Source organism: Ahaetulla prasina, chromosome 7 (assembly GCF_028640845.1).
Source record: "Ahaetulla prasina isolate Xishuangbanna chromosome 7, ASM2864084v1, whole genome shotgun sequence".
In the NCBI taxonomy this organism is placed as follows: Eukaryota; Metazoa; Chordata; class Lepidosauria; order Squamata; family Colubridae; genus Ahaetulla; species Ahaetulla prasina.
In genome coordinates, this window is record NC_080545.1 from 73,090,606 (window position 1) to 73,117,178 (window position 26,573).

The following is a 26,573-nucleotide window of genomic DNA, read 5'->3' on the forward strand; positions in this document are numbered from 1 at the left end:
CTACCATGTTTTCCCCAAAATAAGACCGGGTCTTATATTAATTTTTGCTCCAAAAGAAGTATTATTTCCCAGGTTAGGTCTTATTTCGGGAAAAATACAGTACTAAATGCCTCCGTCTGCTGACAATCTTAACTGGGGCTTATTTTGGGGGCAGGGCCTATATTACGAGCATCTTGAAAAATCATGCTAGAGCTGGTTGGGTCTTATTTTCGGGGAAACAGGGTATCTTTCGCAAGAAAGCGAAACCATGAGAGTCTGCTCTTACTGGAAGTTTCAGAGGATTTGATTAGCTAAATTCCAATCATTGTGACATAATACTTCCAAATAGCAAAATTGTTCTGGAAAGAGTAATCAGGGAGCTTCTAGGCTGTGTAATAACTTCAGTCTTTCCAAAAAAAACCATACATTGGGAAGGGTCATTTAGGCCAGGAAACCCAAGTCAACATCCTACTGAGTGCAGTAATCCAAATTAAAGAATTCCTGAGATGTGATTACCCTGTTTCCAACTGTTTTTGGCTTGCCAAGAAAGCTATGTGTAAATGCAGCAAGTTTTTTTTTTAACTCTATATTACTGTAGATAGATAAATGGGCTTCAGATAAATTGGCTCCCAACAAGATCACAGTCTAAAGACTGAGAAAACTAAAAAAAAAAGAACGGGAGACATATTTGTTTAATCAGGACGAGAAATGTGATTATTTTATTTACACATTTAAGTTTAATGATAGAAGAGCTTCCAGTTTTATAACATCGAAAGTAAATAGCAATGCAGTCAATAGTATAATTATTGTAAATGTCATACACCATGTTAAAATTATAAGCAGTTTGTCACTGATTTATTTATTATTTATTTATTTATTATTTACATTTATATACCGCCCTTCTCCCGAAGGACTCAGGGCGGTTCACAGCCAAATAAAAATACAATACTATAAATACAAATTAAAAATACAATTAAAAAACTTATTAAAATTGGCCAGAATTAAAATTTGGAACTAAAAACCCATTAAAACCCATTAAAACACTAACCCAGTCCAGCGCAGATGAATAAATAGGTAAATAATAATATTTGGGGGGAGGCAGGAGTTAGCAGCATCTAAAGTATATATTTCTACAATTCCATAATATATTTACAGTGGTAAAAGTTAAAAATGGCAGCAGAGTTGCTTTCTTTTCCACATAGACATTCTATATCTCCAGCAGCTGCACAAATAGGCGGAAGCAACATGGGTCCACTCCACGCCAGAAAAATATTTGTTCATTTCTCTTTGCCATGCAGTTCTCAAAGAGCACCCTTCCCTGTAAAGACAGAGACAAGCAAACAATGCTTGGTAAAGAAGCAGTCCGGATAAGATCCAAAAAACCTTTCTGATCCTAAACCTAGAGCTACCAGATCTGGCACTGCAAATGTCAGACAATCACTAAGTGGCATCAAAGCAATAAAAAACCCTAACTTTTACTCCCCCACCCCATTCCAACTTTTACTCTTTAATGCTATCTAGCAGTTATCCTGATTTTTGCAGGCCACATCTCATATTTACCTAAATCTGCAACTGCTACTACATACACACACTGGTGTCTTTTCAACCACATACAAAACCAAGCAAAGTCAGACAGAAGCTCCTTCTGCATTCTGTTATTTTCCAGATGATATGAATGAATACAGTTATTATCTCCAGCTTGAGGATGATATGAGTTGTAATCAGTAGTGGGTTCCACTTACCTTCGCTACTGGTTTGGAATCAGGAGCACGCATGAGCGAGCGCCACTTCTGCGCATGCACAGAGTATTTGTGATGACATCCGGGTGGGTGGGCGGAGCCTCCCGCCACTACCAGTTCACCTGAACCAGGGCGAACCGTTAGAAATCCACCACTGGGACTTCCGGGTGGCTCCACCTCTTCGCTGAGCCCCTAATTAAAGGGGCTCCGCACTGAACATCGTAAAAGCCAGGAAAAGCCGGCTTTAATCTTTTTCCCTGGATGAAAGGGGAAAGATAAGAGCAGCAGGAAATGTTGGTAGACCTCCCCAGAGGCTTTGTTTTAATTAAGCAGAGCCTCGAAGGGTCGACGGGTCCCATAAATATTCCAGCCCTCCGACTTCAGTGCGTGCCTGCAAAAGCAGGAAAAGAAGAAAGTGTCCATCTCTGCTAATTGTCTTATCTTTATGGATCTCTTTAAGCAGACGGAATGAGTGCCAGCGGACAATTATTGGATTGCAAGTATTTTTGATTTCCTGACTTCTACCTTTTAAAAAAGAGAAACTTTTTTTCCTTTGTTTTAATTGACTCTTAAAGATGGCGCCTGAACGGGAGTGAAAGTGACGAATGGAATTTTAAACAGTCTGTGCAGCTAAGAAGATAAGAAATGTTATGTGTGGATTTTAATGAAGTGAACTGAGCTCTCCTATACTTAAAGGGGAAAAGAGAAGTTTCTAGACTTATATTTTGTGAATTTTAAAACTGAAATGGCTACTAAACCACCTAAGACTGGGGGCAGAAGGGGTTCTGAACCAGCTTTAGAAGATCTGATTAAAGAGCAAGGGAAAGTGTCTGAAGAAAGGTTTAAGGAGATTATGGATAATAATGAGAAAATAAGAGAAGAAATAAAAGAGAATAATAAAAAAATAAGAGAAGATATCTTGATGGCTTTTCAAGGTTTGGCAAAAAGACTGGAGGTGGTGGAGGAGGAGGTGCAAGAAATTGTTCAGTCAAATCAACAAATAGAAAATAGAATGGGGGGAATGCAAATCAAATTGGATAAAAATGAAGATCAAGTGGTGGTGATGCAGTATAGAATGATGGAAGGAGCTCTGAGAATTAGAGGTTTGAATGAGGAGAAAGGGGAAGATTTAAAAAAAATTTTATCAGAAGCTCTGGCTGAATTTATTGAACTTGATCCACAAGAGGTTGCTTATCAAATTGATAAAATTTATAGAGTTAATTCTTGGATTGCTAGGCAAAAGAAACTTCCTAGAGACATTGTGGTTTATTTTTTGAAAAGAACAGTGAGGAATCAAATTTTGCAAGTTGCTTTTCAGAAAAACTTGAAAATAGGGAACAGGAGTTGAAGGTTTTGAAAGAGATTCCTCCCAAGATGTTAAGGGATAGAAAGGACTTTACATTTTTACACAAGAACTTAAGAAATACCAGATTCAATTTAGATGGGAGGTTCCAGTTGGCTTGACAGTGTATTATCAAGGAAGGAGATATCGTATTGACACAGTGCTTAAGGCCAAAGATTTTCTTTCTACAGTGCTGAAGTTTGCAATAGAAATAATAGAACAAAGAATTCAAGAGACTCAAATGGGTGTGGAAGCTGAGGTGATTCCAGTGATGTTACCATCAGAGGAACAACCACAAGAACAAAGACTGACGAGGGGAGCCCTTAAGCGTAAAGAAAAGGAGCAACAAACTCAAAGTAAAGTTCAGGATTCTGCTACAGAAGCGGTGGGAGGAGCACGGCTGAAGATACGGGAGGACGATCTTCAGTTGATTGCTCAAAGGCTTCAGCAGCCCAGTAATGGCAAATAAAATCTTGACTTGGAATGTCAATGGTTTGAACTCAGCTCAGAAGAGAAGAAAAATATTTCATTATTTGAAACAATTTAAAATGATGTTATTTGCTTACAAGAAACGCATATTAAATTATCAGATCAAAAGTACCTAATAAACTCAAAGTTAGGTAAACATTTTGTTGCTTCAGCTTTGGAGAAAAAACATGGCATAGTGGTTTATTTGAGAAAAGATATACCAGCCAAGTTAATAGAGGCAGATATTCACGGAAGATATATTGCTATTGAACTTACAATAGAAACAAAAGGACTCTCTTGCTTGGTATATATGCACCCAATCAGCAACAAGAAAAATTTTATAGAATGTTATATGATAAGTTGATCTATGGGATTATAAATCGTGTATTATTTTGGGAGATTGGAATGGAGTAATAGATACACGAAAGGACAAGAGAATTTCTTCCAAGAAGATACCTGCACATGCAAAGCTGCCTAAATCCTTTTTTGATATGATAGAAGATTTTGAGTTAAGAGATGTATGGAGACTGGAATTTGGAGGAAAGAGACTATACTTTTTCTCTGATAGGCATCAATCCTTCTCACGTATTGATTTTATTTTAATTTCTAATGATTTGCTTTTTAGGGTGAAGAAAACTAAGATATTTCCAAGATGTTTGTCTGATCATAGTCCTGTTTGGATGGAATTGCAATATGGAAAAGAGGGTAGAAGAACTTGGAGATTAAATGAAAATTTGTTTAGATATCAGGATAATGTAAATCAATGTAAAAAGCAGATGAAAGAATTTTTTGATTATAATTTGAATAATGAAACATCGATAGAAATGGTTTGGGACTCCAGTAAAGCTTTTATGAGAGGTGTATTAATATATCTTAATAATAGACAGAGAAATAAGCAACAAAGACAGCGTAGGTATTTAGAAGAGGAAATTTATAAGAAACAACAATTATTAATACATAATCCACATGATCAAAAACTTAAAGATGCAATAAAGTTACTACAGAATCAATTTAATATGATAATGGCTGATCAGGTGGCAACAAATATACAATATGCCAAACATAATACTTTTTGTAATGCAAATAGGCCTGGTAGGTGGTTAGCATACACTTTAAGGAAAAGACAAAAACAACGTACTATAGAAAAAATAGAATATAAAGGTAAAGAGAGATATCAACAGGATAAAATTAAAAAAGCTTTTTTAGAATATTATACAAATTTATATCTTAAAGATAATATATTGAATAGGGATATTGATAATTATTTGAAGGAATATAAGGTTAAAAATTTAACTTTAGAACAAACGGATGAACTGAATCGGCCTATAACTTCGGAAGAAATTATTTTGGTAATTAAACAATTAAAAATGGGGAAAACTCCTGGTACGGATGGGCTCACAGTTAGTTATTATAGGAATTTACAGGATGAGATGTTAGGTCCACTTAAGGAATTATTTAATCAGATACAACTAGGAGGGGGAATTCTCATGGAGAACCTCTTTATTTCATTGATACCAAAAGAGGAACAGGATTGTTCTAAACCTGGGAATTATAGGCCAATCTCACTTTTAAATAATGATTATAAGATTTTGTTAAAATAATAGCTAATAGATTAATGTTGATTCTGCAGAAGAATTCATAATGATCAATCTGGATTTATAAAAGGGAGACAGATGAGGAATAATGTTAGGCAGATTGTTAATTTACTGGAGTACTTAGAAAAGAAAAATTTTATTCCAGCAGCATTTATTTTTCTCGATGCAGAGAAAGCTTTTGATCGATTGCATTGGGATTTTTTATTTAAATTAATAGAAAAGATGCAATTTGGAGATGGTTTTTTAAGAATAATTAGGGCAATTTATGGAGAGCAAACAGCACAGATTATAATCAATGGTAGCTTAACAGAACCTTTTAAGATTGCGAAAGGAACAAGACAGGGATGTCCTTTATCACCATTATTGTTTATTTTAACTCTAGAACCATTATTGGATAAAATACGAGAAGTAAAGGAGATAGAGGGAATTAGAGTTAGACAGTATGAATATAAGTTAAGAGCTTTTGCAGATGATTTGGTGATTACTTTAACAAACCCTATAAATTCTAGTAAATCTTTGTTGGAAATAATTGATCAATATGGGAATGTCTCAGGGTTTAAGGTAAATCAGAAAAGACAAAAAGTGATAATAAAAATATGGCCAGACAACAGAAAGAAAAACTAGAGGAAGTAACAGGATTTGAAATTGTAAAGAAGGTTAAGTACTTAGGGTTTATATTACGTCAAATGTGAAATTGTATAAGAATAACTATGAGGTTTTATGGCAAAAAGTTCAGAAGGAGTTGATTGTTTGGAAAAAATTGCAATTATCTTTGCTGGGGAGAATTGCTGCTATTAAAATGAATGTTTTACCTAGATTTTTATTCCTCTTTCAGATGATACCAATAATTAAGAAAGATAAGAATCTTGAGGAATGGCAGAAGGGAATTAACAAATTTATATGGGAAGGTAAAAAAGCTAGGGTTAAAATGAAAATAATTCAAGATTCTCGGAAAGGGAGGTTTAAAATGCCTAATTTTAAATTATATTATGAAGCAGCTGCTCTCTCTGCAATAAGTGATTGGTTTAATTTAACAGAGGACAGAATTTTGAATATAGAAGGTTATGATTTGTTATATGGATGGCATGCATATTTAATTTATGACAAAAAAGTGGATAAGGCCTTTAAAAATCATGTGCCAAGAAATGCCCTTCTGTGTTTGGAAAAATACTCTTATAAACTAAATTATAAGGTTCCTATATGGGCAAGTCCTAGACATACAGTAGAAAATATAAACATAGAACAGAATCAGGAAATGATTACATATAAAGATCTTTTGTATACTGAAAGAGGTAATTTGCAGTTAAAATCTCTGCAAGTATTAAGAGAGGAAGGGAAAAATTATACTTGGTTTCAATATGAGCAACTACGTGCTAGATGGAAGGGAGATCAGAAAATTGGTATAGAGCAGAACGAGGGAAATTTGGTAAAGCAAATTAGAAATCAGTCTCAGGAGCATATAAAGAGATTGTATAATGTGTTACTTGAAATAGATTCTGAAAGGGACTTGGTAAAGGACTGTATGATAAAGTGGGCACAAAATTTTCAGGAGCCAATATTATTGGAAACGTGGGAAAAATTTGGGTTAGAAATGTTAAATTCACGAGGCACAGAATCTGAGGAAAATTTTTATAAAATGTTTTATAGATGGCATCTAGATCCTAAAAAATTATCGTGTATGTATCCAGAAATGCAAGCAAAATGTTGGAGATGTAATTGTGATGACGCTACATATTTTCACATTTGGTGGACTTGTAAGGACATAAAGGCCTTTTGGATAAAAATTTGGTGGATTTTACAAAATGTTCTGAAAAAGAAGATAAAGTTCCTGCCGCAATTTTTCTTGTTGGGAATTATTACGGATTGTACAGTAATTGAGACTAAATTGATTTTAAATCTAATAACTGCAGCAAGATTACTAATAGGACAATATTGGAAGAAAAAGAAGTACCAACAATAGAAGAATGGATATTGAAAGTTGCCAATTTGGCTGAGATGGCGAAGATATCAGCCTTTTTGAAAGACAATACGCAAGAAAGATACTTAAAGGAATGGAAAAAATGGATTGACTATATTCAACGTAGATATCAGACTAAGAGTTATCAGACTGTTTTGAATGATTATGATGTATTATTTTGATTGCTTTTGGGGAAGTTAGGAATTGATGATTGTAGGGTATAATTAAGTTGGGACGAAAATTTTTAGCATATGTTTGTTTTATTTTAACTATACCTTGTGCTCGTTCCGGGAAGTCGGGGGGGGGAGGGGGGTTGCGAAGGGAGGGGGGAGGAGGGGGGGAAAGGGGGAAAAAATTTTGTAAAACTTTTTGAATTAAAAAAAAAAAAAGAAAAGAAATCCACCACTGGTTGTAATGTATGACATGTTAAAAGCACCAGGAAAAAATGAGATAACCTCGTTTTTTTTATTTCTGTATCTTTAAGAATCTCAGAAAAGGTGATATACATAAATTAACCCAGTAACACGAAATACATATAAATAATACTTTTAAAAGCCTCAACCAAAAGGAATCATAATATAGGTACAGATTTCAGAAGGAATAGTAGAGAGTGGTCAGGCTATGTTAAGACTTTACTGCAAGGGTAAAAAGGAAAATACTCAACTTATACCAAAAAAAACACAAAAACCCCAAATCAATATTGTGCGATATTAGGAAAGGGCATTTAAAAACTTAGACAAAGAAAGAGGGAGGAGTAGAGACAGAACAGGGAAAGCCCTCTCCCACATTCTTACATCATGCATATCTCCCAGGCACAGGGTTTTTAAGAGAGCTTTCTTCCTGCTTCAGATACATATTACTGGAACAGATATTTCTCAGACATCAGGGTCTTAAGGCATTTAAGAGCATAAAAATTATTATGAAAACTCTGAAGCTACCTATAGGTAATTCTTTTAGGACAGTGATGGCTAATGCTTTTGCCATTGTGTGCCAGGAGTCGGGGGGCAGGGGGGTTGCGCCCACGCGTGCCCACACCCATAATTCTATGTGCCCCACCCCCACGCTTGTGCACTTCACCCCCCTCCCCTCTGCTCCTGGCACATGATGACCTGGTAGGCCCATTTTTCTCTCTCACCTGGCTCCAAAGCCTCTCTATGAGTCTGAGAAGGGTGAAAATGGCCTTTCCCTCCCCCACTAGGAGGCTCTGGAGGCTGGGGACAGCAAAAAAGTCACTTCCTGTCCAACCGGAAGTTGGCAAACGGGTAGTTTCTGGCCTCTGGAAGGCCTGGGGGGGTGGGAAAGGCCATTTTCGTCCTCCCCAGACTCATAGAGAGGCTCTAGAGCCAGGTGAGAGAGAGAAATAGGCTTTTCCCACCCACTCCCAGGCCCTCCGGAGGCAGGAAACAGCCTGTTTTCCTACTTCTAGTGGGCCCAGAAGGCCTGAAAATCAGCTGGCTGGCACGCACATGTGCACTGGAGCTGAGCTCACGTGCCCACTGATATGGCTACACATGCGACCTGTTCGCCATCACGGCTTTAGGATGTTTGAAGCAGCTGCATTCTGCATCAATGGCAGCTTCCAGCCAACTGCAAGGTATACTGCGGTAGTTGTCAGATTTTGTGCTATTGTGTCTGTTGGAAGAAAAATCCAGGTCCAGTTCTAAGCTGGAAATGAAATGAAAGGTGATTGGAAAGAAAGATTATGTTTATTGGTGAACAGAACCAACACATGCACTGCATGCAGTTCTAAGACAGCTGACAAAATGGAGTTGAGAGTGGGCGGGTTTTTATACTTTCTTTGGGCTCTGTATTTGAGCTTCCTGTTCCTTTGCACGAATATGTCCTTTAATATTCTAATTGCTGTTGTTAGATTCTTATGAGGCCATGGCTGGCTCTATAGGCAGAGGGGGAATGCAAATCCTAGGTGTTTGTCTGAGTTAATCTTGTCAACCTAATTGCTTATCTGCAGTTTCTGCCTGGCCCAGTCTTTCTGAATGGATTACCAAACCTGCATTTCTAAAAGCTAGCCCCCTCAGTTTCTGCTTGGGGCAAGGAGACTGGGGCTGGTTTCTGCCTCCCTTAGGATATTTTTTTTCATCCCTCCTTTAGGGGAAATATTCTATCCTGCCTTTTTAATATCCCCCAAAATATTTAATTCTCTAGGAGGGTGGGTGGGTGCTGACTTTCTATAAGACCCAGCCAGGAAAGGTTGCACCTGACAGCTGGACATAGCTGGCCAAATGTACTTTGGGCCACCAAGATCTCTTGTGTCTCACATGACAGAGGCAATCTTTGAGGCATTGATTGAAGCTCGTGCAATATGTATGGAATCCTATGACAATATCTGTTCTAAATTCCATAGCTTATATTGTACTTCTTGTACTGGTGGAATCAGAGCCTCAAATTGAACTGGATTTAAGTGAAAATCAACCCCTCACATTTCCAGGTTGGAGGGTAGATGTTCAGTTCCACAAAAGAGATTCAAATTAGTATCCCCCTCCCACCTCTGCTCTATTAATTCCTGCACGCCAAGGATATTTCCATGGAGGTCTTTATGCCAATTCAAAAGCAACTGTTGATTTCTTTTGATCCCATGTTAGCTGAGTTTTGGCTAAGCCTATTTCTGGTCTAGCTATGTTTTAATCAAAACAGCGATGATGATGCAAATCATAATCTTTTTCAACAGGGAGATTTTGCAAGGATCTTTTGCCTTGTCTTTCCTCCTTTCTGGGTTTCAACCCTCTTAGCAAGTCCATGATGGGGGGTGCTATTTTTAGATAAAAGGGTGAAATTGACAAGAGGCCATTTTGTTTCTCAGTCGTTTTTTTTTCCCCTTCCCTTTTGGGATGGAGGTGGGAGAATTGATTTTGGTTACCCCAGTGCAATCAAGTTGGTGGTAGCATAGAAGTTCAGTTTCTGTTTTGCAACATAAACATTCTGCAATTATTTTAGAATGTACTAAGGACATTCTGTTCTATCCTTCCATTTTAAGGTGATCTCTAGTAGAGGAGGAATGGTGCCTTGATAGGCAGCTTCACACCATTACAAGCATCAGATTGATATATATATATATATTTGCAAACAGGAAAATGCACAGAGTACATATTTTAAAACATGAAAGAGAAAACAAAAATGTATTTCATTTTCTTTTTCTGTGGAACAACGACAGGGATTGGAAGACGGGCATTGCTTCAAGACTTACATAGCTTTGATATGGTAAATAGTTATCTAGAACAAATCACAATCATAGAAAAATAGCAAAGATGTATTGCGATGATTGATTTGTCATTTGTCTTCTTATTCTGTCCCTCTATGTGGTTCTAGTATTTTCAGATTGATAGGAATGAAGATGATTAGTATGTTTATTTCAAATTGCTTTGGAGGAATTGAGGAATGGACAAGACTAGACTAGACTAGACTAGACTAGACTAGACTAGACTAGACTAGACTAGACTAGAATAGAATAGAATAGAATAGAATAGAATAGAATAGAATAGAATAGAATAGAATAGAATAGAATAGAATTTTTATTGGCCAAGTGTGATTGGACACATAAGGAATTTGTCTTGGTGCATATGCTCACAGTGTACATAAAAGAAAAGATACCTTCATCGAGGTACAACATTTACAACTAAAATGATGGTCATAGGGTACAATTTAACACTTAATGATACAACACTTAATGATAATCATAGGGTACAAATAAGCAATCTGGAACAATCAATATCAATATAAATCATAAGGATTACCAGCAACGAAGTTACAGTCATACAGTCATAAGTGGAAAGAGATTGGTGATGGGAATGATGAGAAGATTAATAGTAGTGCAGATTTAGTAAAAAGTTTGACAGTATTGAGGGAATTATTTGTTTAGTAGAGTGATGGCCTTCAGGAAAAAAACTTCTTGTGTCTAGTTGTTCTGGTGTGCAGTGCTCTATAGCATCGTTTTGAGGGTAGGAGTTGAAACAGTTTATGTTCTGGATGTGAGGGATCTGTAGATATTTTCACAGCCCTCTTTTTGATTTGTGCAGTATACAGGTCCTCAATGGAAGGCAGGTTGGTAGCAATTGTTTTTTCTGCAGTTCTAATTATCCTCTGAAGTCTGTGTCTTTCTTGTTGGGTTGCAGAACCAAACCAGACAGTTATAGAGGTGCAAATGACAGACTCAATAATTCCTCTGTAGAACTGGATCAGTAGCTCTTTGGGCAGTTTGACCTTTCTGAGTTGGTGCAGAAAGAACATTCTTTGCTGTCCTTTTTTGATGATGTTTTTGATGTTAGCTGTCCATTTTAGATCTTGCGATATGATAGAACCTAGAAATTTAAAGGTTTCTACTGTGGATACTGTTTTGTCTAGTATTGTGAGAGATGGAAGTATGGAAGGGTTTCTCCTAAAGTCTACCACCATTTCTACGGTTTTGAGTGTGTTCAGTTCCAGATTGTTTCGATCGCACCATGAGGCTAGTCGTTCGACCTCTTGTCTATATGTGGATTCGTCATTGTCTCGAATGAGACCGATCACTGTTGTGTCATCTGTGAACTTCAGTAGTTTAACAGATGGATTGTTGGAGATGCAGTCATTGGTATACAGAGAGAAGAGAAGTGGGGAGAGCATACAGCCTTGGGGGTGCCCTGTGCTAATTGTACAGGTATCTGATGTGATCCTGCTTAGCTTCACCTGCTGCTTCCTGTTTGTTAGGAAGCTTGTGATTCACTTACAAGTCTGTTCAGGTACCTGTAGCTGGTTTAGCTTAGTTAGAAGAGTGTCTGGAATTATGGTATTGAATGCTGAACTAAAGTCTACAAAGAGGACCCTTGCATAGGTCTTTGGAGATTCAAGATGTTGTAGGATGTAGTGCAGAGTCATAGTAACAGCATCATCTGTTGATCTATTTGCTCGGTATGCAAATTGCAAGGGGTCTAACAGTGGATCCGTGATGGTTTTCAAGTAGGAAAGCACTAGCCTTTCAAAGGTTTTCATGACTACAGATGTTAAAGCAACTGGTCTGTAGTCATTCAGTTCCTTGATGGTGGGCTTCTTCGGCACTGGGATGATGGTAGAGCGTTTGAAGCAAGAAGGAACGTAGCATATCTCTAGTGATTTATGGAAGATATGAGTGAAGATGGGGGCCAATTGGTCAGCACAGACTTTTAAGCAAGGAGTTATCTTGTCTGGGCCTGGAGCTTTTCCTGGCTTTTGTCTGTGAAATAGACACTTCCTTTTCTGTGATCACTAGGGGTTGTGAACCCAACGGGATGTAGGAGGCTTGGCTGTTGTTGGTGTGTCTGAGATGGGTGTTGTGGAGATAAGTGACTGTAGTTTCCTTTCAAACCTGCAGTAAAACTCATTCAGGTCATCTGCCAGATGTTGATTACCTTCAGCCTGGGAAGGAGGTTTGCCATAGCCGGTGATATTTTTAAGAGTTTTCCACATGTTTGCTGGTTCATTTGCTGAAAACTGATTCTTTAGCTTTTCAGAGTAGCTTCTTTTTGCTGCTCTGATCTCCCTTGTTAGTACATTTCTGGCCTGATTGTACAGTATTTTATCACCTTTTCTGTAGGCTTCCTCTTTGGAATGACCATGAATAAAATTCTGTTTCTCTGAAAGGAGTGAGCATTATGCACAGAAATGTCTTACAACTCCCATCCCTCAGGTTTTTTTAAATGTATTCCCTCCTCAGGGCATTTCACCCAGCAAAATGACAGTAATTTCTAGTAATACCTGATTTATGGCACATTTTTCTGTTTTGGATCTTTATCAATCATAGGTGAAAATTGAGAACCAGCATGATTTCCAAGACATTGTAAGTGTGGTAGCCATGGCCAAAACGTATGTCACGACAGAGACTTTCGTTGACTCCAAATACGACATCCGAATCCAGAAAATTGGCAACAATTACAAAGCTTACATGTGAGTCTTTTTTTACAGATATTGTGACTATGCTGAAGATTGAAATTGAAAACAAAAGTAGTAACCAAGAAATGTTAGAATTCTAAACGCACGTTACATTCTAAATATTGCATTCTTCTCTTGTTTTAAAGGCTAGCCAAGAAAAATAATGTATGTTAAATGAAAAAAGAAAGAATAACTTTGATATAATGCATTCCCTTCTGGTGAGGCTTTAGGCAGCTGCCAAACATATTGTCTTAACAGGATTCTGAATCACAAGTTAAAGAAATTCGCACATGTTGTGGTTGTTTTGCTGTTCAGCAGCACATAGAATAAAAAAGACACGTCAGTAGGTCTATTAAAAGAAGGATTAGGCAACCAACAGTGGATTTGGTGTTCTCCAGATGTGAGAGATGCAACTCTAGAGTTGCAGCACCTTTTGTAATGGGTAGTGACTAATAATTATTCTGTTTTATAGTGACTAATAATTATTCTGATTGCAGAAAATATGATTTCTGTAACAGAGTCATTAACACTTGAAACACACTAACAGACTCTGTGGTCTCTTCTCAAAATCCAAAAATCTTTAACCAAAAACTATCTACTATTGACCTTACCCCATTCCTAAGCAGACTGTAAGGGGCGTGCATAAGAGCACAAAAGTGCCTATCGTTCCTGTCCTATTGTTTATTTTCATTATATCCAATTAATATAGTTATTACATACTTATGCTCATATATATGCTTATATATTATATAGCTATTTCATTTCATGTTAATGCCTATATATACTGATATGACAAAATAAAAAATAAATAAATAAATAAATAAATAAATAAAATTAAGACTAGGAACTCAAAAATAACAGGAAAAGCAAAATTCACAACCCATTTAACCACAACCAATCCATGTTATAATTATATCATTCTTAGAACATACTCCCAAATGTTATTGTTTGTTCAATTGTTCACAATATAAAATTTTCCTAAATGCATTGTGTTACAAAGAACATTTGTCAAGCAGAATGTAAGGCATTTTGTCATCAGTAGCGTAACAGAAAATTTTTGTACATTCATTTGACAAGCACAAGAAAGAGAGAGGAAAGAAAAAGAAAGAAAAAAGAAAGAAAGAAAGAAAGAAAGAAAGAAAGAAAGAAAGAAGAGGAGGAGGAGGGAGGAGGAGGAGGAGGAGGAGGAGGAGGAGGAGGAGGAGGAGGAGGGAGGAAGGAAGGAAGGAAGGAAGGAAGGAAGGAAGGAAGGAAGGAAGGAAGGAAGGAAGGAAGGAAGGAAGGAAAAAGAAACTATTTTACATGATTTACCAATATCAGCATAAGTGTTTAAGTGACCGAAATGAAGTAAAAAGGTACACAGTTTTATTTCTTTGAAAAAATACATTTTTAATATCTTTAAAAAATCGAATAGACAAAAAAGAAAAAATTAGAACAAATATTGAATTGGTAGTTGGACAGAGAGATTGCAAAATTGTGCAGTTGGTGCTCAGTATATTGTTGATAATGGATAAAAAGCAAAATGTACTGAGTTGTTTTTAACAAAAAGGAAAAGGATTATAAGTTTCTTTTTAAATGTCTGAGTTGAATGCCAATATCTCTACTATTTATTATTTAAACGTAAATCACCCAAGAAAAGAGAAAAAGGGGGGAAATCTGCTAAAAGCATTATTGAATAAATATTTAGTTTCCAACTTCCCATTTGTATCCTGACTGATATTCAATATTTATACAATTCAATTTTCATGTATTTCTAACTTCAGTTCTTTAATTAATTATTTTCCCCTTAAAATGTACTCTAATGTTTACATTTGCCTTGCTATGTAATATATAATATACATGGAAACTATTTTGCTTGAATTTAGTCAAACTTCAGTTGTGAATATGTACTGCTAATTTTACCACCGTTGATTATACTTCCCATTCTGTTAGCATCAGCAATACATCATTTTGCCAATGTTGTGTTATACCTCTCCTTGAAGCCATCAACATGCATCTTAGTAAATTGTGATTTTTGTGTGTGATAGACAACATATAACAATCTAAATTTCTGTTTAAGTGATGCCATCTTTTCTGAGGGCAGAAGAGATGCTAACTTACAAAAGTTAAGACTGCGCAAGGAGGACACATCAGCCAAAATTGTAATGTAGATTAAGCTCTTGATCTGAAATTATTTTTTAAAAGTCCAGAAAGATTAGCACTTCCTTAGCTTGTCAATATACAGTTTCCTGAACTGAATAGTCATGTATTTGAAGGAACGTTTCCATATATTTTGCTTAGCCTTTGCTGTAAGAATTAAACTGCATTGTGTTGGTCTTACCCAAGCATCATTCAAAATGTAATTAAATGTATCTTATAGCTAGTTCTTTTCCAGCATGTGGGGAAAAAATATTTGTATCACTGTAACAAGTGATGTGCTCAAAGCTGCTCCTGTGATTGATACTGAAATTAAAATTCTGAATATTAGTTTCAAAATGTTCTACTTTTCAGCAGACAACTATGTTCTCATACCCTTCTGATGATGCACATCAAGAGCCTGTGAAAGCTGCCATTTATAGTATCTGATCATGCAGCTCAGCAATTTTGTGGATGCTACACTCCAAATGTAATTGTTCAGGTAGTGCCACTGGTAGTGCCAGCGGCATTACCAGCAAGCACAGGCATTAATAACCAGTTACAAGAAAAAAAAAGACTTGAGTCCTTTAATACCACTTGAGCAATCAGTGGGAGAAAGCCAGTGGGTGGTTTTTAGTGCCATTCAATCTCCCTCAGAAGAGATAGCTGTATTTCTATCACAATAGGAAGCAGACCTCAATGAAAGCCACTGGTTTAGCTTTTTATCCTATCATCTCCCCCTTTTTAAGACCAATTCTAAAGCTCACTGATTTCTGTGGGAAGCTTTTGCTTGGCTTCTCTGGCATACAGCTTCATGAGCAGTTTAAATTCTGTACTGCAGTGGGCAAGGTTAATTATTCCACAGCCTTTTCACAGACATTTCTACTGTACAATGCCTGGCATACCCTGCAAAAGAGTTCATAAGGCTGATATAAGAACACCCAACAAGGATTTGGATAAAGATGTAACTACGTGGGAGGTTGCCAGCATTTGGAGGGCCATTTCCAGCTTATGGATGGTGTTACGCATTGACTGAATCATCAGCAACAGTTAAAAAGCTTCGAAGACAGCAGGGCTCTGAAAGGTTTTTGTGCCAACCCAGTCTGTCCCGCTTCCCTCATTTCTTCCCTCCTTTGTTCAATTTGGAGAGGAATTACAATGTTTGGGAGCATTGATTGTTCTCATATGGCTTGTTTGTTTTTCCCAGGAGGACATCAATCTCTGGAAACTGGAAAGCAAACACAGGTTCTGCCATGTTGGAACAGATCGCCATGACTGAGAGGTATTAAATAGAAAGAGCTACTCTTACTAACATACAACCTTTGGGGTACATCTGATAGGCTTAAAACTGCATTAAGTATTATCTCAAACAACCAGCAGTAGTGCAGAAGCCCAATTTGCATTTTTGGAGATTAAAACATGGCCTGCTGCTTTCTGCTTCTCCTCCTCATTTAACTGCTCAAATCTAGTGTTGCTTGCTTTCTCTGGAGCGAGAGAGCACAGTGGGGTGATATCTCCTATTCATCCTAGATCAGGGGTCTCCAACCTTGGCAACTTTAAGCCTGGCGGACTTCAACTTCCAGAATTCCCCAGCCAGCTTTGCTGGGAATTGAAGTCCGCCAGGCTTAAAGTTGCCACGGTTGGAGACCCCTATCCTAGATTGTCATGCCAAGAAGGCAGAGTGAGAGGACAGGCTGAAGGAGAATATGCCTGAGCTTCTCCATTTCCAGTCAAGGCAGGTGTCCCATGCCAACATTTTCTGCACAGAACGATTCAATCGGGTCGTTATATGTTTTTGCTACATTGCTGTTGGGTATTTTGTAACCCATTATGGCAAAATAATGGAGCACCTGTTTGCACAACAGAAGGTCCTAGGCTAAACCTAACTGCCTTAAAATAGGGTTAGAAGACCTCTGGGTGTATACTTGCCTCACAGGGTATATAACATTGAATGCAATAGGCCAACCTAAGGCAATGTCTCCTGTACACATTCCAATGCAAGTCTGTAAAACATGATATAGAATTGTAATTAACTTGAAATGTGTAGTTGTTTTTTGAAATGTGTTGTATTAATATACTTTTAAATGCTCCTTTTATGAAATATGTGAGACACATGAATCTCACTGTGCTCAGCTAAATCTTGGTAACCCCACATATGAATGCAAAAGTGATTGATCAAGCCTTCTACTGACCCCCTTATGATGCAATGTTAGCTCTGCAGCTGAATTTTAAACAAATCCTATGCAGAATCCTGGCATAAACCAATTTGAATGTTTCGCTTCCTACAGATCCTAGGCAGGACTTTATGCTAGCCAGAATGAATTCAATAAAGGAGAATATTTGTGGCTCAGGGTTGAAATGAGGGGTCCTTGGTGCTCTCTGAGCTTGCTTGTTTTCTTGTAAACGTTTCATTACCCTAACTAGGTAACATCATCAGTGCTAATAAGGAGTGCTGTTTGCTATCAGTTTATATTCTGGTGTCTTCAGAGGTGGCTTTCAGCAGGTTCTGACCAGTTCTAGAGAACCGGTAGTGGAAATTTTGAGTAGTTTGGAGAACCGGTAGTAAAAATTCTGACTGGCCCCGCCCCCATCTATTCTCTGCCTCCTGAGTCTCAGCTGATCAGGAGGAAATGGGGATTTTGCAGCATTCTTCCCATGCCACGCCCACCAAACCACACCCACAGAACCGGTAGTAAAAAAATTTGAAACCCACCTGTCAGTATGGCTGGGGGGCGGTCTTAGAGATTCTTTGGTTGGGCTGTTTACTGATGGCTCTTTGGCAGTTTCTTCATTGGGGTATTGCTTACTTGATTGTTGGTCTGAAGTTAACCTTGGAGTTAATCTATGCTGATCTGGGTGCTGATTACTGGTGGAGAGGTGCTGGAGTCTTTATCTTTTGGGCCGAATGAATTTAGTTAGCATTCTCTTGTTCCCCACCTCCCCTAAATTTTGTGGTGGAATAGATTATGGAACAATTTGAACATCTCCTTTGTTTTTGTTTTGTTTTTTAAAAAAAACTATTTGAACAGACTCCTATTCAGCACTTCTTGGATGGCCTCAGGACCATGGGACTTTCGTTTAGGTTGCACTGAAGTATTCAGGATGAGCTTATTATGCCCAACTACTATTGCATTCGAATCTTGTTTGAGATTGTTGAATTATTTCCTATCTACACTTACCTTAGAAAGTTGTGTGCTGTCTTTCCAGCATCTTCGTGTTCATTCTTTCATGAGGAGCCACTTTGTTCCTTTCCTCCAGCCCTAGATTTCCATGACGTTCCTTGTGAATTAGCATGGGCAACCTGTTTGATTCATGAGGTTAATCCGCAATGTCAACAGCACATTCCTAGTACCCTTCTCCTCACACAAACCCAGTGTGGGAAAGAATTAGCTCACCAATGATAATTTATTCTAATTTTAGAGTTTCTCTTCAAGAAAGGTATTCAGATTTTCACCTCTGTCCCCATTGTTTCTGCCTTTCCCTAATGCTTTGTCACCTCACTCTAGAAGTGCAGTGGTGACTACAATGGCAACACTGTTAGGGTGATTTCAGTCAGAAATCAGAATGAGCCATTTCTCCACTAGAGACAGATTTCCGCCATATGAGGGCATTCTCAAGGTATTTCAGAACAGAAACATGGTCTGCCGTATCTCAAGTTTTTTCAAATTTCTGAAAAGCCCCCAGAATGAGGGATGGGGGAAACTACACCCAAAGTTTTTATAACTTGTTATCTAGACTTAATATAACTAATTTTTTCTCCCACTTTAATGGGTGAAAGAAAAGAACGTTTAAGAAAAATAGAAGTACAAGAAATATTTCTCCTATCCATTGTTTAGTCAGCGTGAGTGAGTATGCAGCTTTGGATAAAGCGGTTCATTTGCCATCAGATTCTTTGCATTTTTAAGATCAAATAACTCTTTGGTCCCTTTTAATGATTCACAAGATAAGCTATCTAAGTTATCTATTTCATTAGGCTTAATAGGTAGGGCTGGACCTAATAAAAAAATTTTTTACTTTAATTGACTATAAACTACAGTGTATTTAGCAAGTGCTGTTACTTATGCAGAAATATAGAAAACTCAACTCTACCAGATTTCCAACTTCATGCCAGCTGAGGAGCTCTGATATGGGTCCAATCAGCCAAAGTATTCCAGCTGGCAGGGTCCAGGAAAAGAGTGTTATCTGCCATTCCACCTGCCCTTCGGAACATCTTGCTCCCTAAGTGAGGTCCAACCCTCCTGACCTTCCATAAGAGTCTAAAGACCTGACTTTGCCAGTGAGCTTGGGGCTCCAATGAAGAAGCATCACAGTGGAGGTGGCTGATCAATTAATAACAGACCTCACTTCCCCTCCATTCTATCTTTTAATTGGGCTGCATTATATTTTATTTTTGTCTTTTTAGCTTTGTATAGTTTTTATCTTTTAAGGTTGTAAACCACCCAGAGTTACCATGAGATAATAAATTTTAAAGGTAAAGATGCCCCTTGCACATATGTGCTAGTCGTTCCCGACTCCAGGGGGCGGTGCTCTTCTCCATTTAAAAGCCGAAGAGCCAGCGCTGTCCAAAGACATCTCCATGATCATGTGGCTGGCATGACTAAATGCCAGAAGCGCACAGAACGCTGTTACCTTCCCACCAAAGGTGGTCCCTATTTTTCTACTTGCATTTTTTACCTGCTTTCGAACTGTTAGGTTGACAGAAGCTGGGACAAGTAACGGGAGCTCACCCCATTACACAGAACTAGGGATTCAAACCGCTGAACTGCTGACTTTTCGATCGACAAGCTCAGCGTCTTAGCCACTGAGCCACCGCATCCCTCTTTTTCATTTGTACAATAAATTTTATAAATAAATAAATAATAAAAATTCCCAAGACTACAAATCTTATCCTGATTTACATCTATTTGGCTTAGATTCAGGATGGCAGCAGACTACACAGACCCCTTTTAAACCCTTATAAAAGATAAAAATAAGCAAATACCCCTAAATACAGAAAGGATGAAATACAGAATACCTTTTTTGTTTTGTAGGCCTTCCATATACTAGATATTTTGACATGACTATAGAAAGCTCATATGCAGCTTTCTATAAGTGACTGACAACTTAGACATAAGAGCTAAAGGCAACATAACAAACTGCAATAGAATGCAAAATAAAGCAAAGGAATAAAAACAGTTGGCAGCAGCATAGTAATTAAATTGCACTGAAATCAAATGAAATGGGGATCATCTTTGACCCTGCTTTGACAGACATGTCCATGTGCTTTTCTTGGAAACGATACAGAAGTAGTTTTCCAGTGTATTCTGGATCTTTTATTATTATTATTTTCCAGTCTTGCTTACAATTCAGGAATTGTGGACTCTCACCCAATTCTAATTAAGTGTAATTAGAATTAGAATGAATTAGCATTAATTAAGCTAAGGTTGCCTAGGTGCTATCACCCTGCAGAGCAAAAGCATTTTACTTATGGTTACAGTCAACGAAGGTTTTAGGGGCTAGGAGACAGAGTTCCACAACCAATGATACCCAAGTGTTATCACTGCTCTTTTTTTATTTTTTTATTTTTTTTTTATTTATTTATTTGTCACAACATCATACAAAAAGATTATGTAGTATATACACATATAAACATATATAGGAAGAAGAAAAGAAAAACAATAGGACAGGAACGGTAGGCACGTTTGTGCGCTTATGCATTATGGTTCTCTTAGGAATGGGGTGAGGTCAATAGTAGAAAGTTTTTGGTTAAAGCTATTAGGATTATGAGAAGAGACCACAGAGTCAGGTAAAGTATTCCAAGCACTGATGATTCTGTTGCAGAAGTCATATTTTCTGCAATCTAGATTAAAGCGGTTTACATTAAGTTTAAATCTATTGGTTGCCCTTGTATTATTGCAATTAAAGCTGAAGTAGTCTTTGACAGGAAGGACATTACAATAGATGATTCTGTGAGTTAAACTTAGGTCTTGTCAAGGCGACGGAGTTCCAAGTTTTCTAAGCCTAGGATTTCAAGTCTGGTGGGATAAGGTATTTTGTTGTTTTCAGAGGAATGGAGAACTCTTCTTGTAAAATATTTCTGGACACGTTCAATTGTATTGATGTCAGAGATGTGGTGAGGGTTCCAAACAGGTGAGCTGTATTCTAGAATTGGTCTAGCAAATGTTTTATATGCTCTGGTTAGTAGTGTGGTGTTTTGGAAAAGAAGCTACATAAAATTAGGTTTACAACTCTTAGAGCTTTTTTGCTATGTAGTTGCAGTGGGCTTTGGCACTTAGATCATTTGACATGAAAACTCCAAGGTCTTTAACGGGATGGGGTCGTCTGTAAGGTAATGTCCATCTAGTATGTACTTAGTTTTAGAGTTCTTTTTTCCTATATGTAAGACTGAGCATTTGCTGGTTGAAATTTGGAGCTGCCAATTTTTAGACCAAGCGGTTAGATGGTCAAGGTCGTTTTGAATGATAGAAGTGTTGTCTGTGGTGTTAAATAGTTTGACATCGTCAGCAAAGAGAACACAATTACTTGAGATAAGGTCACAAAGATCATTAATGTATAGAATAAAGAGTGTTGGTCCAAGGACGCTGCCTTGAGGAACGCCACTCTTGACAGGAACAGGATTTGATAAAGCATTGCCAATTTTGACCACTTGTTGTCTGTTAGACAGAAAAGCAGATATCCATTTGTGGAGGGGTCCTGAGATGCCATAGGATGTCAGTTTAAGGAGAAGTTTATCGTGTACTAATCACTGATAATCACTAATCATTGTCATCTAATTGTCCAATGTGGGCAACAAGGAATTTGCCTCTATGATCCTTTTCACTTTGGGCAGTGATTGACATATGGAGAACAAGCAACCATGGGTGGAAATGAGGGGTTATTCTCACTGACAGCATGTCAAAACATGGGGCCACTGTAAACTTTATGTCCATTAAAGCACATAATAGTCTGGAAGATTCCTATCGTGATGGATAATCTTCAGATATCTGCAGCCCCGATCCTTGTTACAATTGTCTACAAAAGAAAGGAAAGTCCTCTTTTGTCATATGGTCTGGATACATGAGGAATTACATTCCATGTTCTTTATCCAGCCTGGGTTTGTAATCTTCTCCACAAATGTTTGGAATTTTTGAAATTTGCAGAATGTTCAAGAGAATAGAAAAATGAAATTAAAAATTCCTTTTGCTTGTTTCATTTAGACAACTGTTGTGAGACCATGTGCTTCTAGAGAATTTTCTTCTTTCTTATCATCTAAAGCAGAAGTAGTACTTACTAGAAGCTCTTTTTCAGCCTACTAGGCCTCTATTCTTTTCAGATTCTGTTTTAAAAGGATTATGTAGGGAAAGAGCTGCATGGGCTAGTCATACTTTTTTCCAAAAAAACCCACAAAAAACCCCACCAGGAATAGGCATCCCAGTACTGGGAACTTTTTTCTTTATTAGAGAAAACAGCTCATTGAACATTTGGTGTTGCTTGATATAGTGGTAAGAATTAACATACCTATTAAGACACAAAATAGGACACTATCTAGTCAAAATACTCAGTACTGAACTAAGGACAGAAGTCATTCTTTGTCCAGCTTTCTCAAGAAATGTAGCACTTAGCACTTAGACTTATATACCTCTTCATAGTGCTTTACAGCCCTCTCTAAGGAGTTTACAGAGTCAGTACATTGCCCCTAACAATATACTGTCCTCATTTTACCAACTTTGGAAGGATGGAAGGCTGTGTCAACCTTGAGCTGGTGAGAATCAAACTGCCAAATGGCTGGCAGCCAGCAGTCAACAGAAGTAGTCTGTAGTACTACATTCTAACCACTGTGCTACCACAGTTCTTAATTCTTATAATTCTCTTTCTTTTCCCACCAAGTTCCTGAGGACATGGTTATTCTATTTGATTATGTATTATTAAGTTGGTGTTAATTCTTAGTCACCACATACATAGATTATCTTCAGTGACCTCTTCTCAACCTGGTTCTTCAAGTCTTCCAATAGTTCACCTATCACCACAGCAATTGAGTTTTTGTCTTTTCTTCCATTTTCTCAGCTTTATAAACTTTTCAATAGAGCTAGGTCTTTGAACAATGCGTCCAAAGTATGGTATTTGTGGACATTTGTATGATAATTTTTTGCTAAGATCCTTTTTTTTTCTTGGCTAACCATGGTATTCTTCAGTTTTGATGTTGAATTTTCTCTAACATCAAAATTTAAAAATGTCAATACTCTTTCTATCTTGCATTTGCGAAGTCCAATGTTTACTTCCATTGAATGTCACAGAAAAAGCCATTACACAGATTTTGATCTTTGCAGGTAGGGCATTTAATATCTTTTGTAACACTTCCAATGCTATTCTACCAAATGATAACCTGGAATGTATTTATTGCATGCTTGTTTCTGTATTGTTGTTTTTTTTTTATAAAAAGTTTTATTTTTACAATCATATCAAATAATTCATCCAATGTACAGTTATATACAATTAGTCGGGCTTGCCCAGTCACCACCACCCTTTTTAACACTCTTCCCTCTTCTACCTTCTTTTACTTTCCAAACCTTCCTCTCCTTCTCTTATCTACATCCGCTCCTCCCTCCACCCTACACCTTCCTTCTCCCTCTACTATCCCTCTTCCTTCCTCTTCTCCTCTTTCCTACCTCCTACTCACTCTTTTCTCCCTCCTCACCGTTCTAAAATGGTAACTATGCAGACCCGACCCTATTATTATATTTCTTCAATAATCCCTGTACATTAACCATCCCTCCCCCTCTACCACACCCCCCAATTCCCTCCCCTTACCCCCACCCCCCGACTTCCCAGAACAAAATGCAGGGTATCAAAACTAACAATCATAATCCAAAATAATTCCTAAATTATAATCTCTAGTCACACCACACTTAGTCACACTCTCAATTCCCCTCTCCTTCAAAAATATATCTAATACAAAATATTTCCTAAATTTACTCATATGCTATTCGATATTTTTTTTATCTGATACTTATTTTAAATATAATCAATCCACATTTTCCATTCTAAAATATATTTTTCTAGTGTATAGTCTTTCAAGTAAGCGGAGATTTTTGTCATCTCTGCCAGATTTGATACTTTGAGTGTCCATTCTTCGATTGTAGGTAATTCTTCTTTCTTCCAATACTGAGCAATCAAAAGTCTTGCGACTGTTATTAAGTTCAAAATCAATTTAGTCTCTATAGCTGTATAGTCCATAATTATTCCTAGTAGAAAGAACTGCGGAGTAAACTTAATCTTCTTTTTCAAAATATTCTGCATGATCCACCATACTTTAATCCAAAATGCTTTAACTTTTTTACAAGTCCACCATATATGGTAATAAGTAGCATCTTCACAATCGCATCTCCAACATTTAGCAAGATCTAATATGTGTTTCTTGTAAACAGGTAATGTCATTTTTAAATTGCTATCCAAGAATTCACACGATATATTTTATCAATTTGATAAGCCACATCTGCTGGACGAGCTGCTAATATCTCAGCAAATACTTCAGAAAAAATTTCCCTTAAATTCTCTTCCTTATTTTCTTTCAAACCTCGAATTCTAAGAGCAAATTCCATATTTCTATATTGTATCAAAACTATTTCATCCTCTGTTTTTTCCATTTTACTTTGAAATTCATCCATTTTATTTTCTAATTTTAAATTATGTTGCTTAATTTCTTCAACCTCCTCTTCCAATAAAATCACATTCGTTGCCAAACTTCGTACTGCCATTACAAATCCTTCTTTAACTTCTTTATTTCCCACTTGAATTTCTGATATCTGCTCTTTCATTTCAGACATCTCATCAGTTATTACTTTAAATTTTTCTTCTATAAAGCCTTTTAAGTTCTCTTGTAACGCCTCTAAATTCAATGTTCTAGTCTCTGCTGTATGAGCTGGAGAGGCACCAGCTGATAAAGTTCCAGAGCTCTTTGTTACAGTAGACTTTAATTGTTTGGCTGCCATCTTCTATAAAATTATTTTATTTTATTTTATTTTATTTTATTTCCAACTTAATATTCACTTTAAATCTTCTTAACCTCTAAGAAACACAGTCTTTTAAAGCAGTATTTAAAAATCTCCCCTAGATTCTATCAGCAGGCAGCAAAGAGTTAAAGAGTAAAAGCAGCAAATAACATGCAAATTACCAACTGCAGCAAACGCTGAAAGTATCGCTTTCGCTTTCCACTCGTTAACTTGTTAACAATTCGCCTCCATTTTTTTACTGTTTTCAAGCTTGTTACAAAGTATCGGGGAATCGGCTTGGCTACTTGCATAATGTTCTCCCACTTTCGTTCTGTCCGGTATAATCCTTTATTGTCCAAAATAAATCTCGGCGTTTGGTCGTGGTGATTGGTTCCGCCAAAGCAGAAGAATCCTCGGATCTGGAGCACTTCGGGTTACTGGAGGGAACTTAACCCTTCAAACCCCTTTTTTCTCAGGGGCTTTAGGGAAATTCAACCTCTGCCCTCACCTCACCACCTTCTCCTTCTCCCGAAGAGGGGGTTTTCCGAACCGCTGGACAGCAGATTTAAGCTGTCCTAGCGATTCCACATAATCCAGAGGTTGGTGATCATAAAGATCACCGCCATCACCTATGGTGCCAAACCGGAAGTCCCTTGTTTCTGTATTGTTGACAGTTGAATGTAAAATACAGAAGCTATACAATATATTAATATTTTCATCGCAAATATAGATATAATCAGAAATATTTTAATTTAAGAAAACATCTGTATTATTAGCATATAAGCACTGTAAACCAAAGCTATCCATTTTGTGGAAAGTTAAGAATATTGCCATCCCTAAATAAGAAGCTTGTTTGATTTTATTTTATTTTTTAATCACAGTTTAAACTAATAATAATCCCTTCTGGTTTTGGCAGATACCGACTCTGGGCAGATTCTGTTGCAGAGATGTTTGGCGGCCTTGACATCTGTGCAGTCAAAGCTGTTCACAGCAAGGATGGGAAAGATTATATCATTGAGGTGAGGAGAGATGAATGAATAGAATGTAAGTACCATTTAAACAAAGAGATTCAACATGGCAACCCATCACTTGCCTCTAGCTCCTGCCTGCCCATCCAGCAGTTCTAAAGCATTATTGCGAGTAGATAAATGGGTACCACTCCAGTGGGAAAGGCTGGTTGCGTGAAGAGAATGGGGGCCGATGGTGGACCTGCTCTGATTCAAGGTGAGATTGGTGGAAGAGGCCCGGGAAGAAATCACCATCCCAAACGCTACTAGCCAGCTTGTACAAGTTAGTTTACCTCCCATGGTTCGTTATGGATAAGCACACAAATGCAAAACTGAACAAACCAGCAATTAGGCTGTCAAGATACTCTATAACATAGCATTGTAGAGCTCCCTGACAAATGTATGCCATACAAAATTAATAAAGTATGGCAACCCATCCAGACACACATGCATCTTTTTCACCTATTCCATTTAACTGATTTAATAGAAGTCTTGGCTTCAGAATAGT

At 37.4% G+C, this 26,573-nt stretch overlaps 1 protein-coding gene across 1 annotated transcript in view; it reads left to right on the forward strand.

Moving 5' to 3' along the window:
- SYN3 (synapsin III) overlaps positions 1-26,573 on the forward strand; it is a 233,573-nt gene that overhangs the window by 190,388 nt on the left and 16,612 nt on the right. Inside the window, exons 8-10 of the mRNA XM_058189703.1 lie at positions 12,848-12,990; positions 16,298-16,372; positions 25,975-26,077. Coding sequence (XP_058045686.1) covers positions 12,848-12,990; positions 16,298-16,372; positions 25,975-26,077 — 321 coding nt within the window. The remainder of the gene's footprint in view (positions 1-12,847; positions 12,991-16,297; positions 16,373-25,974; positions 26,078-26,573) is intronic.